This window comes from Quercus lobata, chromosome 7 (assembly GCF_001633185.2).
Source record: "Quercus lobata isolate SW786 chromosome 7, ValleyOak3.0 Primary Assembly, whole genome shotgun sequence".
In the NCBI taxonomy this organism is placed as follows: domain Eukaryota; kingdom Viridiplantae; phylum Streptophyta; class Magnoliopsida; order Fagales; family Fagaceae; genus Quercus; species Quercus lobata.
Window position 1 is genome coordinate 37,529,434 of NC_044910.1, and position 20,407 is coordinate 37,549,840.

The 20,407-nt window shown below is 36.4% G+C and overlaps 1 protein-coding gene across 1 annotated transcript; it reads right to left on the reverse strand.

The window, feature by feature from the left end:
• Positions 1-1,641: 1,641 nt before the first annotated feature.
• LOC115953557 (transcription repressor OFP13) lies at positions 1,642-2,856 on the reverse strand. Its single transcript, XM_031071289.1, has one exon. It carries the CDS (start codon positions 2,586-2,588, stop codon positions 1,800-1,802), a length of 789 nt encoding a protein of 262 aa, XP_030927149.1. The 5' UTR covers positions 2,589-2,856; the 3' UTR covers positions 1,642-1,799.
• Between the last annotated feature and the right edge of the window lie 17,551 nt (positions 2,857-20,407).

The window sequence follows — 20,407 nt, forward strand, 5'->3', positions numbered from 1 at the left end:
TTGTAGTTTCTTTTTTTACTCTCAAAACAATGAATTTATATTCCATATTCAAGTAGTCATCTAGAGATAAAGGACCTTTTTTTTTTTTTTTGGGTGTTTAAATAACGGACCTGTTTGAGTTCTTTTTCTTAAACCTTGCTTTCTATTTTAAAATTCAAACAATTTATAAAAAAAAAGTGTAAAAGTGTTATCAAACAAATTTCAACAAATGAAATTATTATTGAAAAAACATTGGTTAACTATAATTTTTTTTAACGAAAGGGGTTAACTGTGTTATGAAACACTGAAAAATTCATTGTTTTGTAAAATTATCTCTCGTGCTCAAAAAAAAAAAAAAAAATTATCGAGCTAAAAGATTCAACAAAATAATTAAATGCTTTTTTTTTAGGTTAAATAGAGTCGTTAAAAACAATATGTTTGTAAGTTTTTCTTGTTATTTTTAGCGAGCAAATTTCAAAAAAAAAAAAAAATATTGAAAATATAACCAAATGGACCCAATATTTGATTAATTTCAGCCCAAAAAATAAATATTTCACAATTTATAAAGGCAACGACGACATTGCAGCAGATTGGTGCAGATGCAAGGAAATGAGTGTTTGGACCACGCCAAAATTCTGCGCTGGATTTGTACCCATCATACGATAATGACTATCTAGTTTAAACACTTACCCAAAAAAACAAATAAAGGAATATCATGTTTTTAAATATTTACCCAAATAATAATGACTATCTTTCTAGTTTAAAATCAACGGTCCTTGATTCAAAAAAAATCATGATGTCAGAACTCGAGCACAAGACTATAGTTAGAGTTAGTACTATAATGCCGTGTGGTACATGATATTCCTCTTATGCACTAAGAATAAAATATACTCATGTGAGTCTGTGAAATGGTTTGCACTGGATCATTTTCTTTGTTTGCATATTCAATTACGCTAAGCAACTCATAATTGTAGACATGGAAACCAGTATTCCATTTATAACGGAAAGAATGCCGTTTAAGCAAAGCTCCTTTTTCCAAGCTTATTTTCTTTTTCTTTTTTTGGGTATCAACTTCATGTTTCTCAAGTATCATTATTGTACAAATACATGATAGTTATAAGAGTTTAAGAGAAGCGTTACATCACAAATTTTTTAAAAAACAAATCTTAAATGGCATTTTGTTTTTGGGTTTTAATCTAAAATTATCATTGAAATTCTTTTTAAAAAATATTAAAAAATGTCATGAACATAACATTTTTAAAATTTAAACTTTAAGTGATTAATGATTCAATATTAATCCTTAAAAACTTAAAATTTAATAATTTAGAGTGATTGGTTTTTTAATAATTTGAGTAATGACATTTCAATTTTTAGTTTAATCATATCATGTCACATCTAAGAAAGTAAAAAGTCACTACTTTAAACTTTAAGTGCTTAAAAATGCTCATGATTGAACTTTATTTATTTCACCCCTCATGAATAACGAATTTCTCAATTAATAATACTTTTAATTTGTCTTTTGCAATAATAGAGATTCTACTCACTATTTGTTTTCTATTTTTACTAGTCTTAGAGTATGAAATAGATTTCCTAAAATGGAACACCAAGCTTAAAACTAGGAATTTCCATGTCTCATTAGCTTTTTCTTATTATGCGCAATAGAAGGGGGAGTGTTTCCTTCATAGACCATCAATCTCTCTACACGTGTGTACTTTGTGCACGGAGAAAGAGAGAACTAATTTCTTCAATAACAAAAAAAGTTCCAGTCTCATTTCTCAAAAAAAAACTACAATGGTATACATACGTATCCTTACATTAAATCAAACATTTAAAGATGATGAAGAACTATCATCTTCATTGTCTTTGATCTCCTTCTCACATTCTAATAATGAAGATAAACAAGGAGTGCTATCACTATCTTCCTCAACTTCTAATGAGGAAACACAAGGAGTAGTAGAAGAAGAAAATGAAGAAGAAGTATAAAAAGATAAAGGAGAAGAAGGAGAATGAGAATGAGAACAACTACAAGTAGAAGATGAATTAGCAAACGCAAGACTAACCAACAAATCAACAAAAGCTCCAACAATATACCCATGGTTGCTCTTTTCATTTACTTTCAAATACCAACACAAAAGCTCTTCAAGGCCTTCCCAATCTTTCACTCCATGAGCCTCCACCATTTCTTCCATAGACTTTCGAAAATCCACAAAAGGGTCTTGGGAATCCATTGGCAATGCCACACTTTCCTTGAATGGAAACCCACTTTCCTTTGCCTCTTCCAATATAGAACTTGTCTCTTCTGGCTTGAAAAACAGCCTCTCTTGTGACCTTAACCCTCGAATCACTGTCTCTACCGGGTCCACTCCTGAGTCTTCAGAGGTGGTTGAAAAGCTAGGTGACTCTGATGAGTTAGTGAAGCAAGACTCGGTTGTGCCTACCACTTCAATGGCAGTGTCTAAGAAGATTGAGTTCATGGTCTTGTAAATGTTGTCATTGCAGTTGGTTCTGAAAGAAAGGGTTCTAGGTTGTTGGTGACAATACCAAGGCCATGGAGGCCTTGCAATATCTGTGCTTTTGAAAGGAAAGGGAAGCTTCATTTTCTTGCCCATATCTCTGGATTTTTTGGTGAGGAACGTGGGAGGTTTTTTTCTATTTTTTTCAAATGAGTTTTGAAGCTCTAGATGTGAGAGTGAGATGTGAGTTATTTATGTGGCAGTAATGGATAGTCAGAGAGGGTTAACAGGAAGATTTTTAAAGATTGGCAACACACATGTGGGAGAAGAAGTTGAAAACTTGAAATAAAGGAAAAGAAATGAGGCTGGTGGGGACTTTATCATGCGTATTAAATTATTAGCTTTGGATGGAAGTAAATGCCCAAGTGACCTTCAGCTGAGCACATTGAATAATATAGTACTGCCTACCACTTGTTTCAAAGTGACGTTTTTTATCACTTTACACCCTTTCTCTTGCAAATTGTTCATGTCATGTAGCTCACGTTAACAATTACTAACTTGTTGCCCTCACGAAAATTTGAAAAAGCTGGCATCCCTGCTGCACATCTTTAACTATCCCTTTCATTTTCTAATTTCTTTTAGTTTTAAGAATGATGAGCAGGAGACCCACAAAATTATCAACCCCCCTGGATTGTGATTTTATAATTAAAGATCGTAAGTCAATGAAATCTAGCATGCTTGTCTAGACTTGTTCCTAATGTATAAGAATTTCTTTTCTCAATGTGTGTATTCTAACCTATCAAATGTCTTTCTTCTTTCTTTTAAAATAATCAACATTTTATACCAGAACAAAAAAATGAGTATGATGATGCAGTTAATCGATGGCACAACGTTAATCACGTACAATTATAAGAAGGAATGAATGGCATTAGAGAATTGTTGAACATTGGTCAACAAGGAACTCTCTGTAGAGTAAAAAACGCTGCCTATAGACCCAGTTTTTTTGTAGTGCTAATGCCAAAGTTAAAATAAAAAAAAAAAAAACCCTTAGGCATCAGAGAGTTCTAAGTTAGTACAGGATTATTCCAATGAAAATGATTGTCATGGGGATATTTCGTAAGGTTAGACATCCATACCTTTTTCTAATGACTTTACTTCCCTTTTTATGCACATCAAGAGAGTGGATTATTCCACCATTGTAATCTAGGTTTCAAATTTGAAACATAACGTCCTCTTCTGTTTTTGAAAACATCTCATGACGGTAGGAAGTGTCCAAAATCTCAGTCGTTGTAGTTCGAATTTATAAATGTTGCCATATAATTAAGGAATTTGCGGACTTTGTTGTTTTCCTATTTAGGGGAGCTTAGGAGGAAAGTTCCAATTGCCTTGGTTGAGTTACCATGTCACATTCATTAGTGACACTAAGCTCGGTCTTGTCGAGATGACACATCATAATTTCTTCTATCAAGATAATGACATATATTGCAATTAATAGAATACAAATTGAAACATTCTTTAATAGAACAAAGGATTTCTATTAATTTATCATTCATTCATATTGTTAATTTCCTCATTCTATTCACTTTTTGAGAGTCAATAGGCAATTGTTGTGACTTCACCCTTCAGGTAACAATTTAAGAAGCCATAAGTGATTATTTTGTTATTAGCTTACTAGACAAGAAAATATTAGCAGTAACGAGGATATATGCAATGCCTCTCACATGGGGTTATCATGTGAAAGGCATTACACCTAATCTTATTACACATAAAAAATTTCCTTTATTAAACCATCCATACACTAGCCATGACTAATAATTTCCTCAATTCATCCACAAAAAAGTTAGTAAAGCCTAACCTTAAATTAATAGGGAAAGCTTATTTCTATTAAAATGGGTTTTTATTAATTTATTTTCATTATAAAAAAAAATTTAAAAAAAAAAATGTCAATGGTGAGATGGCCTAGAAAGTGACAACTATCCTGCAAGTACTTTCTATTTGATAGTTGGGAAAATTACTACAGGGAAAGAGTACCTTAAAGATGGGACTAATATGCTAATTGAAATGAAATTTGAACGGGTAACCGTTATTAAGCCTGATTTTTCAGTTAAACGTCAACGGTCACACAGCTTTGTGTTTTAGACGACTCAGCTCATTGTACTAATAAACCAATAAAACTGACTTTTTCTTTTGTATTATTCTTATGGAGAAACATTGTCCCCTCCTCCCAACAGATCTAATTTTTGGATTTTCTGAACACTGTGACCTGACCCACAAATTCATTAATCGCTTTTGAAAAAACAAGATTAAATGGGTTTGCAATGGGATCTTTGAAATTTAATGCTATTCAACAACAATATTTGAAATAGTAATCTGATAAAGCTAGAGACAGATTTATGAAATTACCAGTAACCAAACGAGGTGGGACCAACCAAAAAATAAAAGTAGTCACACATAGATATGAGTCTCTGTTCTGACCGTGACACTGACCATGTCTTAATTACCACCAAACTAAGATGAAAGGACGAGGAGGACTTGATTTGGTGAAGAAGAAGAAGAGAATTTTCAAAAAAAAATTGCATTGAATTGAAGAGGATAATAAAATTGGAGGGAAAAAGAAGAAATTCTCAAAAAATTATATGGGGATGAAACTGTTGTGGAAGTATCTATAAGACGTAACTCTCTTTCACGTGGTTCATCATGAATGCCAGAGGGAAGATGGAGACCCTTGCAAAGACCCATTTATTACTTATCCTATTCATGAACTGGTGGGATCTTCTGCAGCAAAGAGAAACAGAGAATCAACAATATATAAGAAGAGGGTTTTGCCATGGCTAGCTTTAGTTTTTGCAACCCCTTTACATTTAATGCTTGGTTGCATTGTTTCCCAAACTCTAAAACATAGGTCACATCCATCTATTGAAACTTGTCATTGAACTGCAAACTTGAATGCAACTTTCTGTTCAATCCTAAGGTTGAGATATCCGATCATGTCGGCCATATTTTTTTTTTTTTTTTTTTTAGAAATAAGGGTCGTTTGGTAATGTTATTCTAGCAATATTATTTGTATTTTTTGAAAATATACGTGGATGAGAAAGTGCGTGAAAATACGTGTAATGTTGTTTAAAACTTTGAAAACATGTGCTTAAACACGTGTGTGTGTGTGTTTTTTTTTATGGTTTGAGGGGGGGGAGGGGGGACGTGGTTTTGTCGCCATACTACAATACCATGTGCTTCTAGCTAGAATATCTGGCATTTCAAGAAACCTCATTAAAGATTTGTTGTAGTAAATTCACTAAAAAAGATTTATGTGGTTTCAAGAACAATTTAGAGCTACCACCGTGCACTCTTGGTGCAATAGTCACTTCATAAATATAAGTTGTGGGGCCCAAATGATTTACGGGCCAGGCCCATCTACCTGGGGAAAATCCGAAGGCCCAAGCCGAGGAGGGCTATGGCCCAAGCTCGACAAAATAGCCTATGGATATCGCCGAGGACGGCTCAGTCCTCGGCAGACCCAAAGTCCCCCCCCCCTGAAGGAAGGGTAAAAACGGTATAGGACCGAAATCAGGACGAAAGATCTAAAATATCCAGGGAAAGCTGCTCTCACTGCCATTCAATACTCTGAACCTGACAGAGCCGCAGTCTTTAGCTTTTACAACCATCCCCAACGACTTTGAATATGGACTGATGGGACAAGTATCAATTTTGGAAAGGTTGACCCTATACGTGGGCGAAGGACAGTGGACGCAGGCGAGTATAAAAGGAAAAATAAGTAACCTAAAGAAGGGGGTTAGGAAAAATGGCCAAAAACCAGAGCCTCCCAGCCCACCTCCAGGAGAAAAACTCCAAGGGTGTAGGAAAACTTAAACTGGTACGAACACCGCGAAAAACCCACCGCCTATCGATCAAGGCCTAACCTTCCAAACCCACGCTCTACAAATGATGTTGTTAGGGGCCTTTTCACGTGCGAACCCGACACTGTTACGGTCCGCCACGAATCGCGTCCTTACAATTGGCGCCGTCTGTGGGAAGGCTTGTGTGTTGGTATAGGAAGTGGATCGATAAAGTTTCTTCGTTATATCTAACCGTTGGTTATAGAGTTCTAGTACAAAGTTCTGTTACGGACTACGTTTCTTGACTAGGGGCTTGGTTGAGGAGCTAACTCCCTTAAAGTCAAGGTCCCCCGTAAAGAGCAAACTAGGCACGTGGTAACGTTAACCGTATGGATAAACTCTAGGGGCTTGGCTGATGAGCTAACTCCCCTAGAGCCAAGACCCCGCAAAAAGAGAAAACTAGGTTTTGGACAGAACCAAGGCATTGCATGGTCTACGGACTCAAGCCTCTGGGGAAACCAACTACCTGGATGTGGAAAACTAGGTTTTGGACAGAACCAAGGCATTGCATGGTCTACGGACTCAAGCCTCTGGGGAAACCAACTACCTGGATGTGGAAACTAGGTTTTGGACAGAACCAAGGCATTGCATGGTCTACGGACTCAAGCCTCTGGGGAAACCAACTACCTGGATGTGGAAAACTAGGTTTTGGACAGAACCAAGGCATTGCATGGTCTACAGACTCAAGCCTCTGGGGAAACCAACTACCTGGATGTGGAAAACTAGGTTTTGGACAGAACCGAGGCATTGCATGGTCTACGGACTCAAGCCTCTGGGGAAACCAATTACCTGGATGTGGAAAACTAGGTTTTGGACAGAACCGAGGCATTGCATAGTCCTCGGACTCAAGCCTCTGGGGAAACCGACTACCTGGATGAGGAAAACTAGGTTTTGGACAGAACCAAGGCATTGTATAGTCCTCGGACTCAAGCCTCTGGGGAAACCAACTACCTGGATGGGGAACCAACTATTTTAAAAAAAAAAAAAACTATGGCACATAAACCTCAAAATTCATCCGAAGAGAGCTCCGCGTTAACAGATGGGTTAATACCTTGATTGCGCGGATTCCTCGGTCCACCCTCTGATCCCCCAATATCAAAGGGGTTGATGCGATACGGCGTAACATATTATCCAAAAGCACAACCAAAGCCCCTCGCTACTCGGCTACCCTCTCGGACGAATTACTTAGAGTTTGTCGTACTCGGACATCGCTCTTGTATGCATCGCGTAGCACTCAGCCGTTATCCCGGTTAGTTCCAAGAGTTTAATTTATTTGATGACTAACCTTGTTATGTTTGATAATATTTGTAAGTCTAAACTAGTAGGAATCTGTGTTAAGGTCTTTCTCTGCCTAGAATATCATTAAGGGCAAACTCATATTTAATATTCATGCATAAAGTAGTGGTTACGGAGAAGAAAGATATGTATAGAGAAATAAACACATATTTTATTAAGACAAAGGAACAGTACAGTGTACAATGGAAAGCTGAAACAAAGCCTACATCGAAGCTAACTACGTAAGTAACGAAGAATACAAGAGAGTAAAGATAAAGCCGAGGAGGCAGTTCAGAGGAGAGGTTGGCTACTGCCTCGAGACCTTATCCCCCCTCCATGCTTTTGCACGCCCATAACTCAGGCAGCAAAAGAACCCAACTTGGGGCCTGCACCGGTACAGAAAAGGTGCAGGAAACCTGACCTCAGGCTAACACCATCTACAGAAAAGGTGCAGGGAGCCGGAAGTTGGGAAGCCCCCGTAAAAATTTGCCTGCTACAAGGCAGACGGCGCTGATGGCGGAAATTCCTTTTTCTGACATACCAAAAATCTGGCATGACCAGAACCTGCTTCGGATTTTGACTAAAAGAAGGAGGAATACCATCTTCCTCCTGTCAAGGCGGAGGACTGGCTTGAATCTGTGCCATCCTTGTCCATACCATATCACCTGGAGGATTCGGTGCCTCTGAAGCGCGCGGAGACCTTTCATCCCTATCCAAGCCTCAAACATCTTGCTTTGGGGCAGTGGCACTAGAAAGAGAGATCGCGGATATGGAAGAAATATAGTTCTGAAGGGAACGGGAGAGTTCATGTGCAAGTGAAGTGATCCCCTATCCCATTTATACCCAGAAGTAAACCGATGGCATTTAATTCGCGCAGCGTCCCAAGGAACGCTACAGACAAAATGTCTCTGGCTCGATTTCCAACGTCATCTGCAACCCTGAGGATAAAGGAGTCTCGAGAGGGTGCACCTCGAACACTGGGACGCCAAAAGGTACCGCGTGATCAAAGGTTATGGAAACACCTCTTAATTTGTGGGCCCAGTAAATTCGCGGCCCAAGCCCGTTCAGCATATGGGCCCAGGGACAGAACCAAGGCCTTGTATGGTCCTCGGACCCAAGCCTATGGGGAAACCAAGTACAAAAAATTATAAAAATTACAAGTTTGGGACAGAACCAAGGCCTTGTATGGTCCTCGGACCCAAGCCTATGGGGAAACCAAGTACGAAAAATTATAAAAATTACAAGTTTTGGACAGAACCAAGGCCTTGTATGGTCCTCGGACCCAAGCCAATGGGGAAACCAAATACTTGGATAAGAAAAGGTTTGAATCCCGTAAGATGGGTTACTTGATAAAAATGTCAGGTCACTTCATCCACGGCTTAAACACCATAAAAGGTTAAGGCCAATAAAGGTGTAAGGAAGGGGGTGGAAAGCCCCAGCACTTAGTCATATAAGAAGGCCGCTCATTTGGTGGGTGCTATGTCTTCAAATGGTTATTCCTTACATGACATCAAGCCTTCGTTTCTCTCCTCGGCTAGCATGGGGTAAGTATTACTCTTCACTGATCGGCCTTATTATGTCAAGCATTTCTATTAAAATTATGGCGACGTCTTTTTATTATCAAATCTTTTGGTCTTAGCCGTCATTGATTTAGATGCTATATTAATATGCCGAGCAGCGTTTGTAGATCCAAAAGAAAAAAAAAAGCATAGAGACAAAACATGCGAAATAAAATAACAACGATTTTTATTAATACGAAAAATTATTACAATGTACAAAGAAGGGCTCGAACGAGCCTATACAAAATGCGAACTGCCTAAGCGATAGTTACATCCGTAGTACAGATAACTAAACTCCCAGGCGTCTTCTAAACTCGTTTTCAAAGTCTCTCCAATCTTTGTCTCGATACTGCTCATATAATGATAAGAACCTTCTTTGGGAAGAAATGGCGGAGAAGGAAATAGTAAGGAAGAAATCAATGAAGAAGATGGAGGAGATGAATGAAGAAGATGGAGGACATGAGTAAAGAAGGAGGAGAAGAAGAGAGAAGAGATGAAAAGAAAGAAAAAGGAGCAAAAGAGGGAGAAGTGAAAGCACCAGGATGGAACTGGTGCTGGGAAGACTAAGAAAGGGAGATGGAGAATAGCCCCAGTGAAGGAAGAGAGGAAGAAGTAGAGACGCTTAGTCCCTGCCTCGATCCTGACTCCCAACACACTGGAACCATACTAGGTATGCTCATAGGAGAGCGGTTGGTACTGATAATGGGTGTTCTCGACTCAGTCACGCCGAAAGTTTGACGTGACGAGTCCCTGCTTCGGATTTTGACTGAAAGAAGGGTGAGGTTGATTTTGAGTCTTCGCCATCCCTGTCCCGATCGAGCCATAATGAGCTTTATTGGAACATGGCGTCTATGGGAGGGGTTTGGCTCCTGCATCACTCGTTGTTATGATAAAGTGTATCACGATTTAGTTTGTGGACCAGTGGGTAAAATGAACCCTCGGGGAGGCCAAATATTTCAAATCTCAGAAAGATGAGAAGGAATTCTTTACAAAAACAATAACCTCCGCCTTTCCTTCTTATACTGAGGGTGGAGCGGGAGACATTTAATAGGTTCAGATATCCAAAGGAATCTGCCAACACGAACATGCCGGTTCCGTTTCTCCACCCCATCAAAACAAACCGCCGAATTAAAGCAGTCTCATAAATAGTGGTCATTAAAAGCACGTTTTGGGATACCCAAACGATAAGAGCGCATCAAGCGCAAAATCAAAAGGCTGCCTCATAGACCGGCGCGTTTCTTGGACAGATGAGGAGCCGCCAGCATTATTAAAATGCCAAATTGATTGGGCCGTAGGAAGAGGTTTGGCATCACCAAAACCCCCCTTTCCAACCAAGAGGTTGGACAGCCGGGTTTTGAGGGGCTATTGTGGGGCCCAAATGATTTACGGGCCAGGCCCATCTACCTGGGGAAAATCCGAAGGCCCAAGCCGAGGAGGGCTATGGCCCAAGCTCGACAAAATAGCCTATGGATATCGCCGAGGACGGCTCAATCCTCGGCAGACCCAAAGTCCCCCCCCTGAAGGAAGGGTAAAAACGGTATAGGACCGAAATCAGGACGAAAGATCTAAAATATCCAGGGAAAGCTGCTCTCACTGCCATTCAATGCTCTGAACCTGACAGAGCCGCAGTCTTTAGCTTTTACAACCACCCCCAACGACTTTGAATATGGGCTGATGGGACAAGTATCAATTTTGGAAAGGTTGACCCTATACGTGGGCGAAGGACAGTGGACGCAGGCGAGTATAAAAGGAAAAATAAGTAACCTAAAGAAGGGGGTTGGGAAAAATGGCCAAAAACCAGAGCCTCCCAGCCCACCTCCAGGAGAAAAACTCCAGGGGTGTAGGAAAACTTAAACTGGTACGAACACCGCGAAAAACCCACCGCCTATCGATCAAGGCCTAGCCTTCCAAACCCACGCTCTACAAATGATGTTGTTAGGGGCCTTTTCACGTGCGAACCCGACACTGTTACGGTCCGCCACGAATCGCGTCCTTACATAAGTGTTTATGGAGTATAGGGGCAACGGTCAAGATTCAAGTCTCTCGGAGGGAACTTCATACACATATACACTTAGATTAAATTAGAGTAGAATTTCTATCTTGTATAAAAAAAGAACAATTTAAAGCTCAAGGTGTATAGTGACATACAATGGTTTTTGTTGTTTTTGCTCTAGGCATGAGGATGATTTTTTTTTTCAATTTAAGCTCAAGAAAAAAAAATAAAGGATCAAAATCGGATCTAATTTGTTTTGATATAACCTCCTTTCTTGCCCCTAAAAGCATAAAATAACGTTAAACCTAGTAGAAACCCCTTTTTCAAACAAAAATTGGATCACATATTGTGGCGATTTAGCTCGAGCGAATTGTGTCATACTTGAGCTAAACTCTAACCAACAGCACAATTATCCAACTTCAAATGGTTATATTTCGCTCATTTCAAATTCAAATCATGTCAAATTTGTATCCATTTTGAAGTGATATAAACTTTCCAATGAGACAAGTCACTCAAAAATTCATTATGGTACAAAAGATATGGACAAGATGATATAAATTTTCCAATGAGACAAGTGTCACTTAAAAATTCCTTATGGTACAAAAGATATGGACAAGAATAATCGTCAAGTCTTCATTTTTTAGCAAATCGAAATCTTGTCATCTTAAGTGAATAGTTCCTAATGCAATCTTAACCGTAACACAATTTTATTGCTAGAATCCAGTTTTGACAATAAATTTGCCAACACATTTTTGAACCCTATTACCCTAACACATCCATCAATCTTTGAATGCAACTGTCCCCTAATCCTCTAAGGTTGAGATATTTGATCATGTTCACCTTGATGTTTGCTTGCCATACATAATATGGGGGTCCACTTTTGTAGAGAGAAAGAGATGTGGTTTCGTCTCAATAGTACCACAATACCATGCATGTTATACTGCATTTAGGGGACCATGGACCATGGTATTACAGATTGAAGGTGGTCCCTTAAAACAAAAGAGCATCCTACAAATTTAAGCAGGATGAATTTCATTTCAGCCCTATTATTTATTTTGATGAACTCAAAGATTTTGGGAATAAGATTCAGCTTCAATTGCAACCAGTCCATGGGACAACACAAAAATTGCAGTGGGTGTTATGCCCCACCATTACATGCACTTTTTTTTGTAGCTAATTGGCACTGTTTGAGATACCACTTTGCCTGGTCAAGAAACATGGGCTGCATAGAATGGCTAAACAATAAGCTGAAAAATTAGTGTCCTTTTTTCCTATATTGTAAACAATGTGAGTGTGGGGTAGGGTATCTTATATAGGTGCAAATTGCTTTGTAAATTTTCTGTGGACATAGTAATGGGGAGAAGGGTTCCTTATCTATAATCATTTTTGCTGAATCCTTATCTATAATCCTGATATCTAGGGGACCATTTTTTAGGATATAGAGTCTAGACGTAGGAGTTCCTTCTATACCTTAATCTGAAGGAGAATTTGCCATTTGAAACTTACACACATATAATGCCAATAAATTGTGGGTTTTTTTTTTTTTTTTGAAAAAAAGAAAAATGGGACTTGTCTAATCTGTTATTTGCTTCACTTATTGAATAATTGTTTCCATTTTGGGCCAGACAAATTTATGCCAATTCAAATCTACAAAATTGAACCAGGGTTCGACTTGATGTTGCCATTTGTCGCGAAATGAATATGAATGTCGGGATTTTCAAATTATTGCTTCGTTTCCTAGAATACAAGCCATAGAATCTTGCCTATGATGATGAGCACAAAGGGAAATCTATAGGGGCTGTTTGGTAATGTTATTTTAGTAACTTTGTTTATATTTTTTAAAAATACGTGTGGATAAAAAAATATGTGAAAATGCATGTAATATTGTTTAAAAATTGAAAACATGTTTTTAAACTCCTATACCAAAATTTGTATGTCTCATTTGGATAAAAGTAGTAGAAAGAGAAATATTTGGATATGAGTTTTTAGTTTAAATTATTGGAATAAAGAATTAAATGACAAATTTTATTTTGCTGATGAAATTTATGAATGAATTTACAAAGATTTGAAAAAAAAAATGTGGATTTGAAACAATTAAATGTTTCAAATCCATAACATCACTCAACCAATTGTGGCCCCAATAATTGGTCTTTAGTTGGAACAACCAAGAAGGATGAACTGTCCCTTTAAATTTTAATTAGGCAACGTCTTATTAAAATTTTTCCCTTTGTATGTTTTTTAAAATCTTAGGTCATTACATGGTACCCCGTATTCATGAAACTAAAAGTGGTTGTATTTCCATCATTTATGATAAAGATTGATTGTCCATGTTGATTACTGAGTAACTAACGAATTATTATTATTACTATTTTTATTATTTTTTAGAATCAAGGGTTTTTTTTTTTTTTAAATAATTTAATAAACCTATCTATTGGTATGCAATTGCTTGCAAGTTGCATACCAATAGATACCACAACAATCACAACGCCCCTGGCCAATAAACACTCCGATGATTTAGTTAAGTTACTTGAAAAATGGTTGGAATGTAAAGTGGTTTGGATTAAAATTGCCTACCTATATAAGGAGATTAGTAGAAAATTTATACTTGTAATTCCTACATTTTCTTGTTAGTTTCATAAGCATCTTCCCACCATGCTTTTGGCAGATATGACACGATCCTGCCTGATATGTAGGACTTAAATACATGCCGACATGGGCTATCGGAATTTCAACTTGGAAGACATGCCACATCCCATTTAATGTAAGGCAAGATTGTTGGAGGCGCAATTAATGCATCTGTGATTCTATTTGACAACCCGGTCCACCTTTTGAGGAGGGTTACAGAGATCAAATTTTCTATAATAGAGAATGTAAGACCGATAATCAAATACAATATTTGTCTAGCTATACCAAGATTTAGTGTATTTGTTGGGTATTATTTTCGTTTCGTTTTTCTCAGTTGTTCTAACCCCCACACATGGTATATATATTATAGGAAAGGTAACTTGATCTTTTTTCCCCATAATCCACGCACATAGGAATCAGTTTTCTTTGATGGCAATTTACAACCGTTCTCGTTGATGAGAGTTAAAAATACCTACTAATGATGTAAAAAATTGTTAGTATGAACTTCTTGCCAATACAGATAGATGAAGGTGTTGGATTCGTTCAAAGACAAACATGTTGGTGTTGTTTTTCTCTCGTCAATACGGATGGACGAAGGCGTTGAATTCGTCTAGAGACAAACTTGCAATAAGATATGAAATAGAGAAATGTGGACACACCAGTGTGGTGTTTACCAAACACCCTTTGATGATTAAGCTAGAATAAGATTCAATTGAAGTACATTGCAAAAGAATTCAACTTGAGAATAGTTTTTGGGGTGAGATTTGTGTGTACATTTGCCTTTGGTTTGTGTGGATTTTTATAGTCCTTGTCTTCATTGTCTAAATGAATATCTGCATTCATAAGATATGAGTTGTTTGTATTAATGGCTGGCTTTTATTGTCTGCCAACAGGCAACGGTTATTTTTACGTTGGTGCCCGTACGTTACTCCTTAGCTGTCTTAGGCATTGAATGTATTTTATGGCTTCATCCGTCATTAATGTCCGTACGTTATGCCTTGCATTGAATAGCGTTTAATTCGTCCATCGAGAGATGAACAATCTTAATAATTCATCAGTAATGAATGCGAAGATGTAATAGACTTCAATAGTTTTCTGTCCGTTAGTCCATCAGTTACACTTTTTCCTGTTTGGTGCGTTAACCGTTACTCATTTCATTTATGAGGAACTCATTTAATTTATGTTGTAGTCATTCATCATATGGACAATGCTAGCTTGATGGACGAAGTTGGCTTAATAGACGAAATTGGCTCTCTCCTTTTAGACGAGGGTGATTTTTCTCCTCATCACCTACTTTTATGTTAAGAACAAAACTATGAAAGTAGTTTCCAACGTTCAATCAATCAAAGGGTTTTCTCATGTGTTTTATTTGCAATTTGCGACTTGTTATAAGTGGAAGGATATCTCTACGTCACTGTTCTTGATTCCCATTCTATTTTAGGCATTTGGGTATTGGTTGATTTGCGGACAAGACATGGTACAAACAACACAAGGTATGTCATTGATTGGCAGGCCCTATCTAATTGGGAAGCTAACAGTTCATTTGAGCCCATAATTGTTAATAGATTGTGACAGTATCTTGACCATATTATCTTGAAAGGCTAGGTGCATTTTGGCTGTGCATTTACACACCAAAAATGTAAAAACTGCTGCCATTTTTTTAACATAAAAGTTATTGAAATGACGTAACAATAGATATAACTGGTCGGTTTTTTTTTTTTTTTTTGACAAAGAATTAAGGTTTACTTCAGCGCATTAGTTAAGATTGAGTTTTTTATTATAATCGATCAATTTTGTTGAGAGTCGCATAATATTTAGCTAAAAAGTATTTGTTTATTTATTTTTGTTGCTTCTCAGTACAATAAGACCTATTAAATTCTTTCTTAACATGTACATTTACACACACTCACTAACAAAACCCATAGATGAATGTTTAAATTCTTTTGTAGTGATTGAAGATACGTCAGTTTAAAATCTTTATATTATAAACTTTATAGTATCCTTAAGAGCACTCTTTACCCACAAGATTGTAGAAAGCTCAAGATCATCATTGGTTCTGGTATTCCCTCGCTAACCCCTTTAATTCATACCCACCTAGCCTGGTTGGTTGGTTATTTCACTAATTTGAGATTGATCATTGGATTTGGATATGGGGGGATGGACATTACACCCCCAAAAAACATGTAAATGTTCTTGTCTTGCTTCGACTTTTAAGCATTCATGTACGGAGAGATTGTTGTGATTCACTTGGTTCTCTCTGCCAAACATTTAAAATCTTGCAAAATTAAGGATATGACCGTTATGATGCTGGTGGGCTTCAATAAAGTCTCACTTCATTCATTCATCTATGGCATATCTTTTTCTGGATTAAATACTCCAACGGCATGTTATGCAATTCAACTAGGGTTATTTTCATTCAAAATATAAGGGGGGAAGTAATTTTTCAACCGGACCCATTTTTTAAAATTAAAAATACCTTCAATCCAACTTATCTCATTTATGGCTCTAAACCAACCAAATCTACCCAATATAATCTAACTAGATTTTGTCATCTGGACAGTTCTCATTCTCTTTGTTTCTTTGTTTTCTACTGTATCGTTTCAGCGATTGTTGTTAATTATTCAGAATCTCATGAACAATTCAGAGTTCGACCAAATGATTACAAGTATTAAATCATACCTAACAATCAAAATTTCAAATTAAATAGAGAGGTGCGACGTCTACGATATTTTTACAACAAATTATAAGTGGTAAGATATTATTGATTCTAATTTAAATCCATAACTTAAATTACTTTTTTACCCACCTATAACAACCAATAACAACTTGCCACTTAAAATTTATTTAGAAAGTATCATGAAAATATTGTATACATCGCATTTCTCAGTTAAATATGTTTCATTATAACTATCATGGGTGAGAAAAAGTAGGATAAAACCTATAACACCTGGGAGACAATTCACAGTATGAGTTTTCATCCAAACATTGTGTTGGTATGGGGTAATTCATATTGTTGAATAACAATGTCAAAAAATTGACCATAAATCTAACTCAAGTGAGCAGAAGTTCAGATACATGTCAGCCTAATCTGATGAAACCTCACACCAGCTGTCAGACTTTCTGTATAACACATCTGGATAGAACAAGGACCAGCCCACCAGTTGCATTGACCATGACTCAAATAATAAGAGAAGAGTAGGTCGGCAAATCTTTTAACCACTGTTTCCATACCAGGGACCTTATAGGCATGAGTAACACCAGTCACCAAACTTTCTTCATACCATAACATATATGCACACAAACACACAAGGACGACTCTGAAACCAAATTAAAACTAAAAAGCAAACAATTCATAACTCAGAAGAGTCATGCTAAAACAGATACTGGTCACTAATTACGGTAGCATTATGAACATTCCTAAGGAACTATATGATTTTCAGATACAATGATCAGCAGTTGCTGGGAAGAAGCAGATTACCTTGACACCCTTAAGGAATCTGTCTGCTAAATAACAAGCACTGGAAGTCATTTTGGTTCATTAGCATGAATCAATTTAACACCCCACCCCATCTCCCTCAACCCAAATATATACACATCTCAGAGCCAACATAGAGGTCAAGCTGAAAGACCAAATATTAATACAGATTCTAAACCCAATACTTACAGGGTCAAATTTACATTACAAAAGAAAATAAAAAATAACACAAGCAGAAATGGTAGTGTAATGCATTGAATGCAAGACAAAATGGTCAGATGTAGAAGATGTACAGGTAATAGAGGAAGACTACAAGTCTACCAACATCTGTTGCTCTATCGAATGGTTCTGAGACCATTTGAACCAGCAAGAACAGGGCAAAGTTCTCAACTTCTTGCTCAAGTTCATGTTTTTAATCTACCTCTGCAAGAAAATTGGTTTCATTGCTTTTTTTTTTTTTTATGAAGGATCCATATAAGGGGCCAAAAAAATGTGGATTGAAATAGTAAGTCGAGTTTGGGATGGAGAAAGCCTTCTCAAACCCAAACCTGTTAAATTTTCAGATCCCAAACTTGTCCTAAACCCTATTTAAAATTTTAAAAATCTATCCCAAAAAAATCCTTTGTATTTAAAATATCCAAACCCACTAGTTTATCTTACCATGAGTAAAGTTGAACATGTTGCACTAACCCTAAATTGAACATCTAAAAAATTATTTGACCAAATTCAAGCATTAATCAGCATTTTACCACTAAATTAAATAATATTTATCATCTAATACATAGCATAATCAAATACTATAACTGAGGGTAAGGCTAGGTGGATGAAGAGAAGTTAGAACTGGATTCATGCATGATTGTGCACATATTGCTCATGATAGTGTTCTTATGTTGTGCTTCATGAGAAGGTATTTGGTATCAAATGATACCATGTCAGCGATATTAAAATCTAATAAGTGTGAGACATGTCAGCAAAAAATAACTACCCCACTAAAATGTCTTTGGAGTAGTTATTTTTATACACATCTTTCATTTATTGAATTTTGATACCGCTGATAAGGTATCATTTGATACAAAATACTTTTTCGTACTTCACATGTTCCCAAAATATTTGGATATTGTCTAAACACCTAATACAATTGATAAAAATGAAAAATTAAATGGTTATCAAAGAATAGAGAGAGAAAAAAAAATCAAGTAAACCAAAATTTACTAACAGTTTAACCTTCTCAGCCAAATTCTTAAGTTTGTCACACACACACAGACCAATATAAAAAATTAAAAAAAAAACAAAAAAAAAACTAGTTCTATAGATTTTTTAAAGAAAAAGGACACATACTTTTAGTATAGAAATCCTTTTTTTACAATAAATTAATAATAAGGGTATTTTAAAAAGCTAAATGGATATTCAAGTCAAATTCGAGTCCTATTGTATAAAACTCAAACCCTTATCAAACCTGATCAGGTTTAAAAGTTTGAACCTAAACCTATCCCATATACAATTAAAAAATTGGCGAAAACCACCTTTTAGTCCTTACATTTTCAAGCGAATCCCATTTTAGTCCCTAAATTTTATTTTTACCTTAGTTCCTATCCTGAAAAACGCTTCCGTTTTAGTCCCTGCCGTTACATCAAAAACGGAAAAAGCTGACGTGACAAACGGTAGGAATAAATAATACTAAATTAAAGCTGACGTGGCCTAAATTAATAATAAAAAGTGTTTTTTGGCATTAAAAAATGCCATGTCAGCATTTAAATTAAAAAAATTAATTTATTAATTTTAACTAAATAAAAAAAATTAAAAACAGAATTAAAAAATAAAAATTATATGAATTGAGATCTAAGTGTGTATTGAACAAGAAAAACAAGAACACAAACCTAGATTCAAGAAAAAAAAAAATTAAAGCAAAAAACACTGAAATAAAAAAACCAAACAAGCTAAACTCTAAGAAGCATACTTGTGAACAGTCTCTTTCAACTTTTCCTCATCTAGAAACTGTAAGATCAAGAACACGAGCTCTCTACCAAGCGACGACATAGTAGCCGCCCACCTCTTGTTCGATTCCCACCAAACTAAAATCACCAAAAACACCACTAGATTTGCAAAAATAAAAATAAAAACTCAAAAGGGTTAATTTCTAACTACCTTTATTATTATTATTTTTTTTTTTTAAAAAAAAAACATCACATAGATTCAATGAAATCTAGGATTTTTTTCTTCTTTTTAAATTTTCACTTAAGAGGATCACAAAAACAAAAGAAAGTTGCTTTAGACCATGTGGGTATCAAAGATGCAAAAGCCAGTGAGGGTGAGATGAGAGCAAAGCGACGGCGAAAATCAAAGCTCGACAACGAGGCGAGCTCGATTGGGTCGTCACAGTGGCGATGGCATCATCGACGGTGTCCTTGATGGCGTCCTCGACGGCCTCGACGGCGACAGAGATCAGTAGGACGTCGTCGTCCTTAATGGCGTCCCTGACGGCAACAGAGATCAGTGCAAAGAGAGAGGGAGAGACTAGAGTTTAGCTTGTTTGGTTTTTTCTATCTGTATGTTTTTGTTTGTTTGTTTGTTTGTTTGTTTTTTGTTTTTTTTTTTTTAATTTCTGGGTTTGTGTTATCTGGGTTTGTGCACTTGTTGTTCTTGTTCAAGACACACTTTAATCTCAATTCATATAATTTTTAGTTTTTAATTCTGTTTTTAATTTTTTTTATTTAATTAAAATTAATAAATTAATTTTTTAATTTAAATACTGACGTGGCATTTTTTAATGTCAAAAAACATTTTTTTATTATTAATTTAGGACACGTCAGCTTTAATTTAGTATTATTTATTCTTACCGTTTGCTATGTCAACTTTTTCCGTTTTTGATGTAACGGCAAGGACTAAAACGGAAGCGTTTTTCAGGATATGGACTAAAAACGGTAAAAATAAAATTTAGGGACTAAAATGGGATTCGCTTAAAAATGTAAAGACTAAAAGGTGGTTTTTCGCCTAAAAAATTTTCAAATCCATCCTATTAGGGTTGGGTCACATCAGAGAACCTGTTAAATCTGATCCACTACCGTCCCTATGGATGGAGAACAAAAGAAAAAGATTGAGCCATAAATAGTTCCTGGAGCCCATTAACTCTTATTGATTAAAAAGAAACCGAGAGG

Bases quoted from the DNA above. Each gene is read 5' to 3' on its own strand.
- LOC115953557 (XM_031071289.1), bottom strand. From the start codon at position 2,588: ATGGGCAAGAAAATGAAGCTTCCCTTTCCTTTCAAAAGCACAGATATT.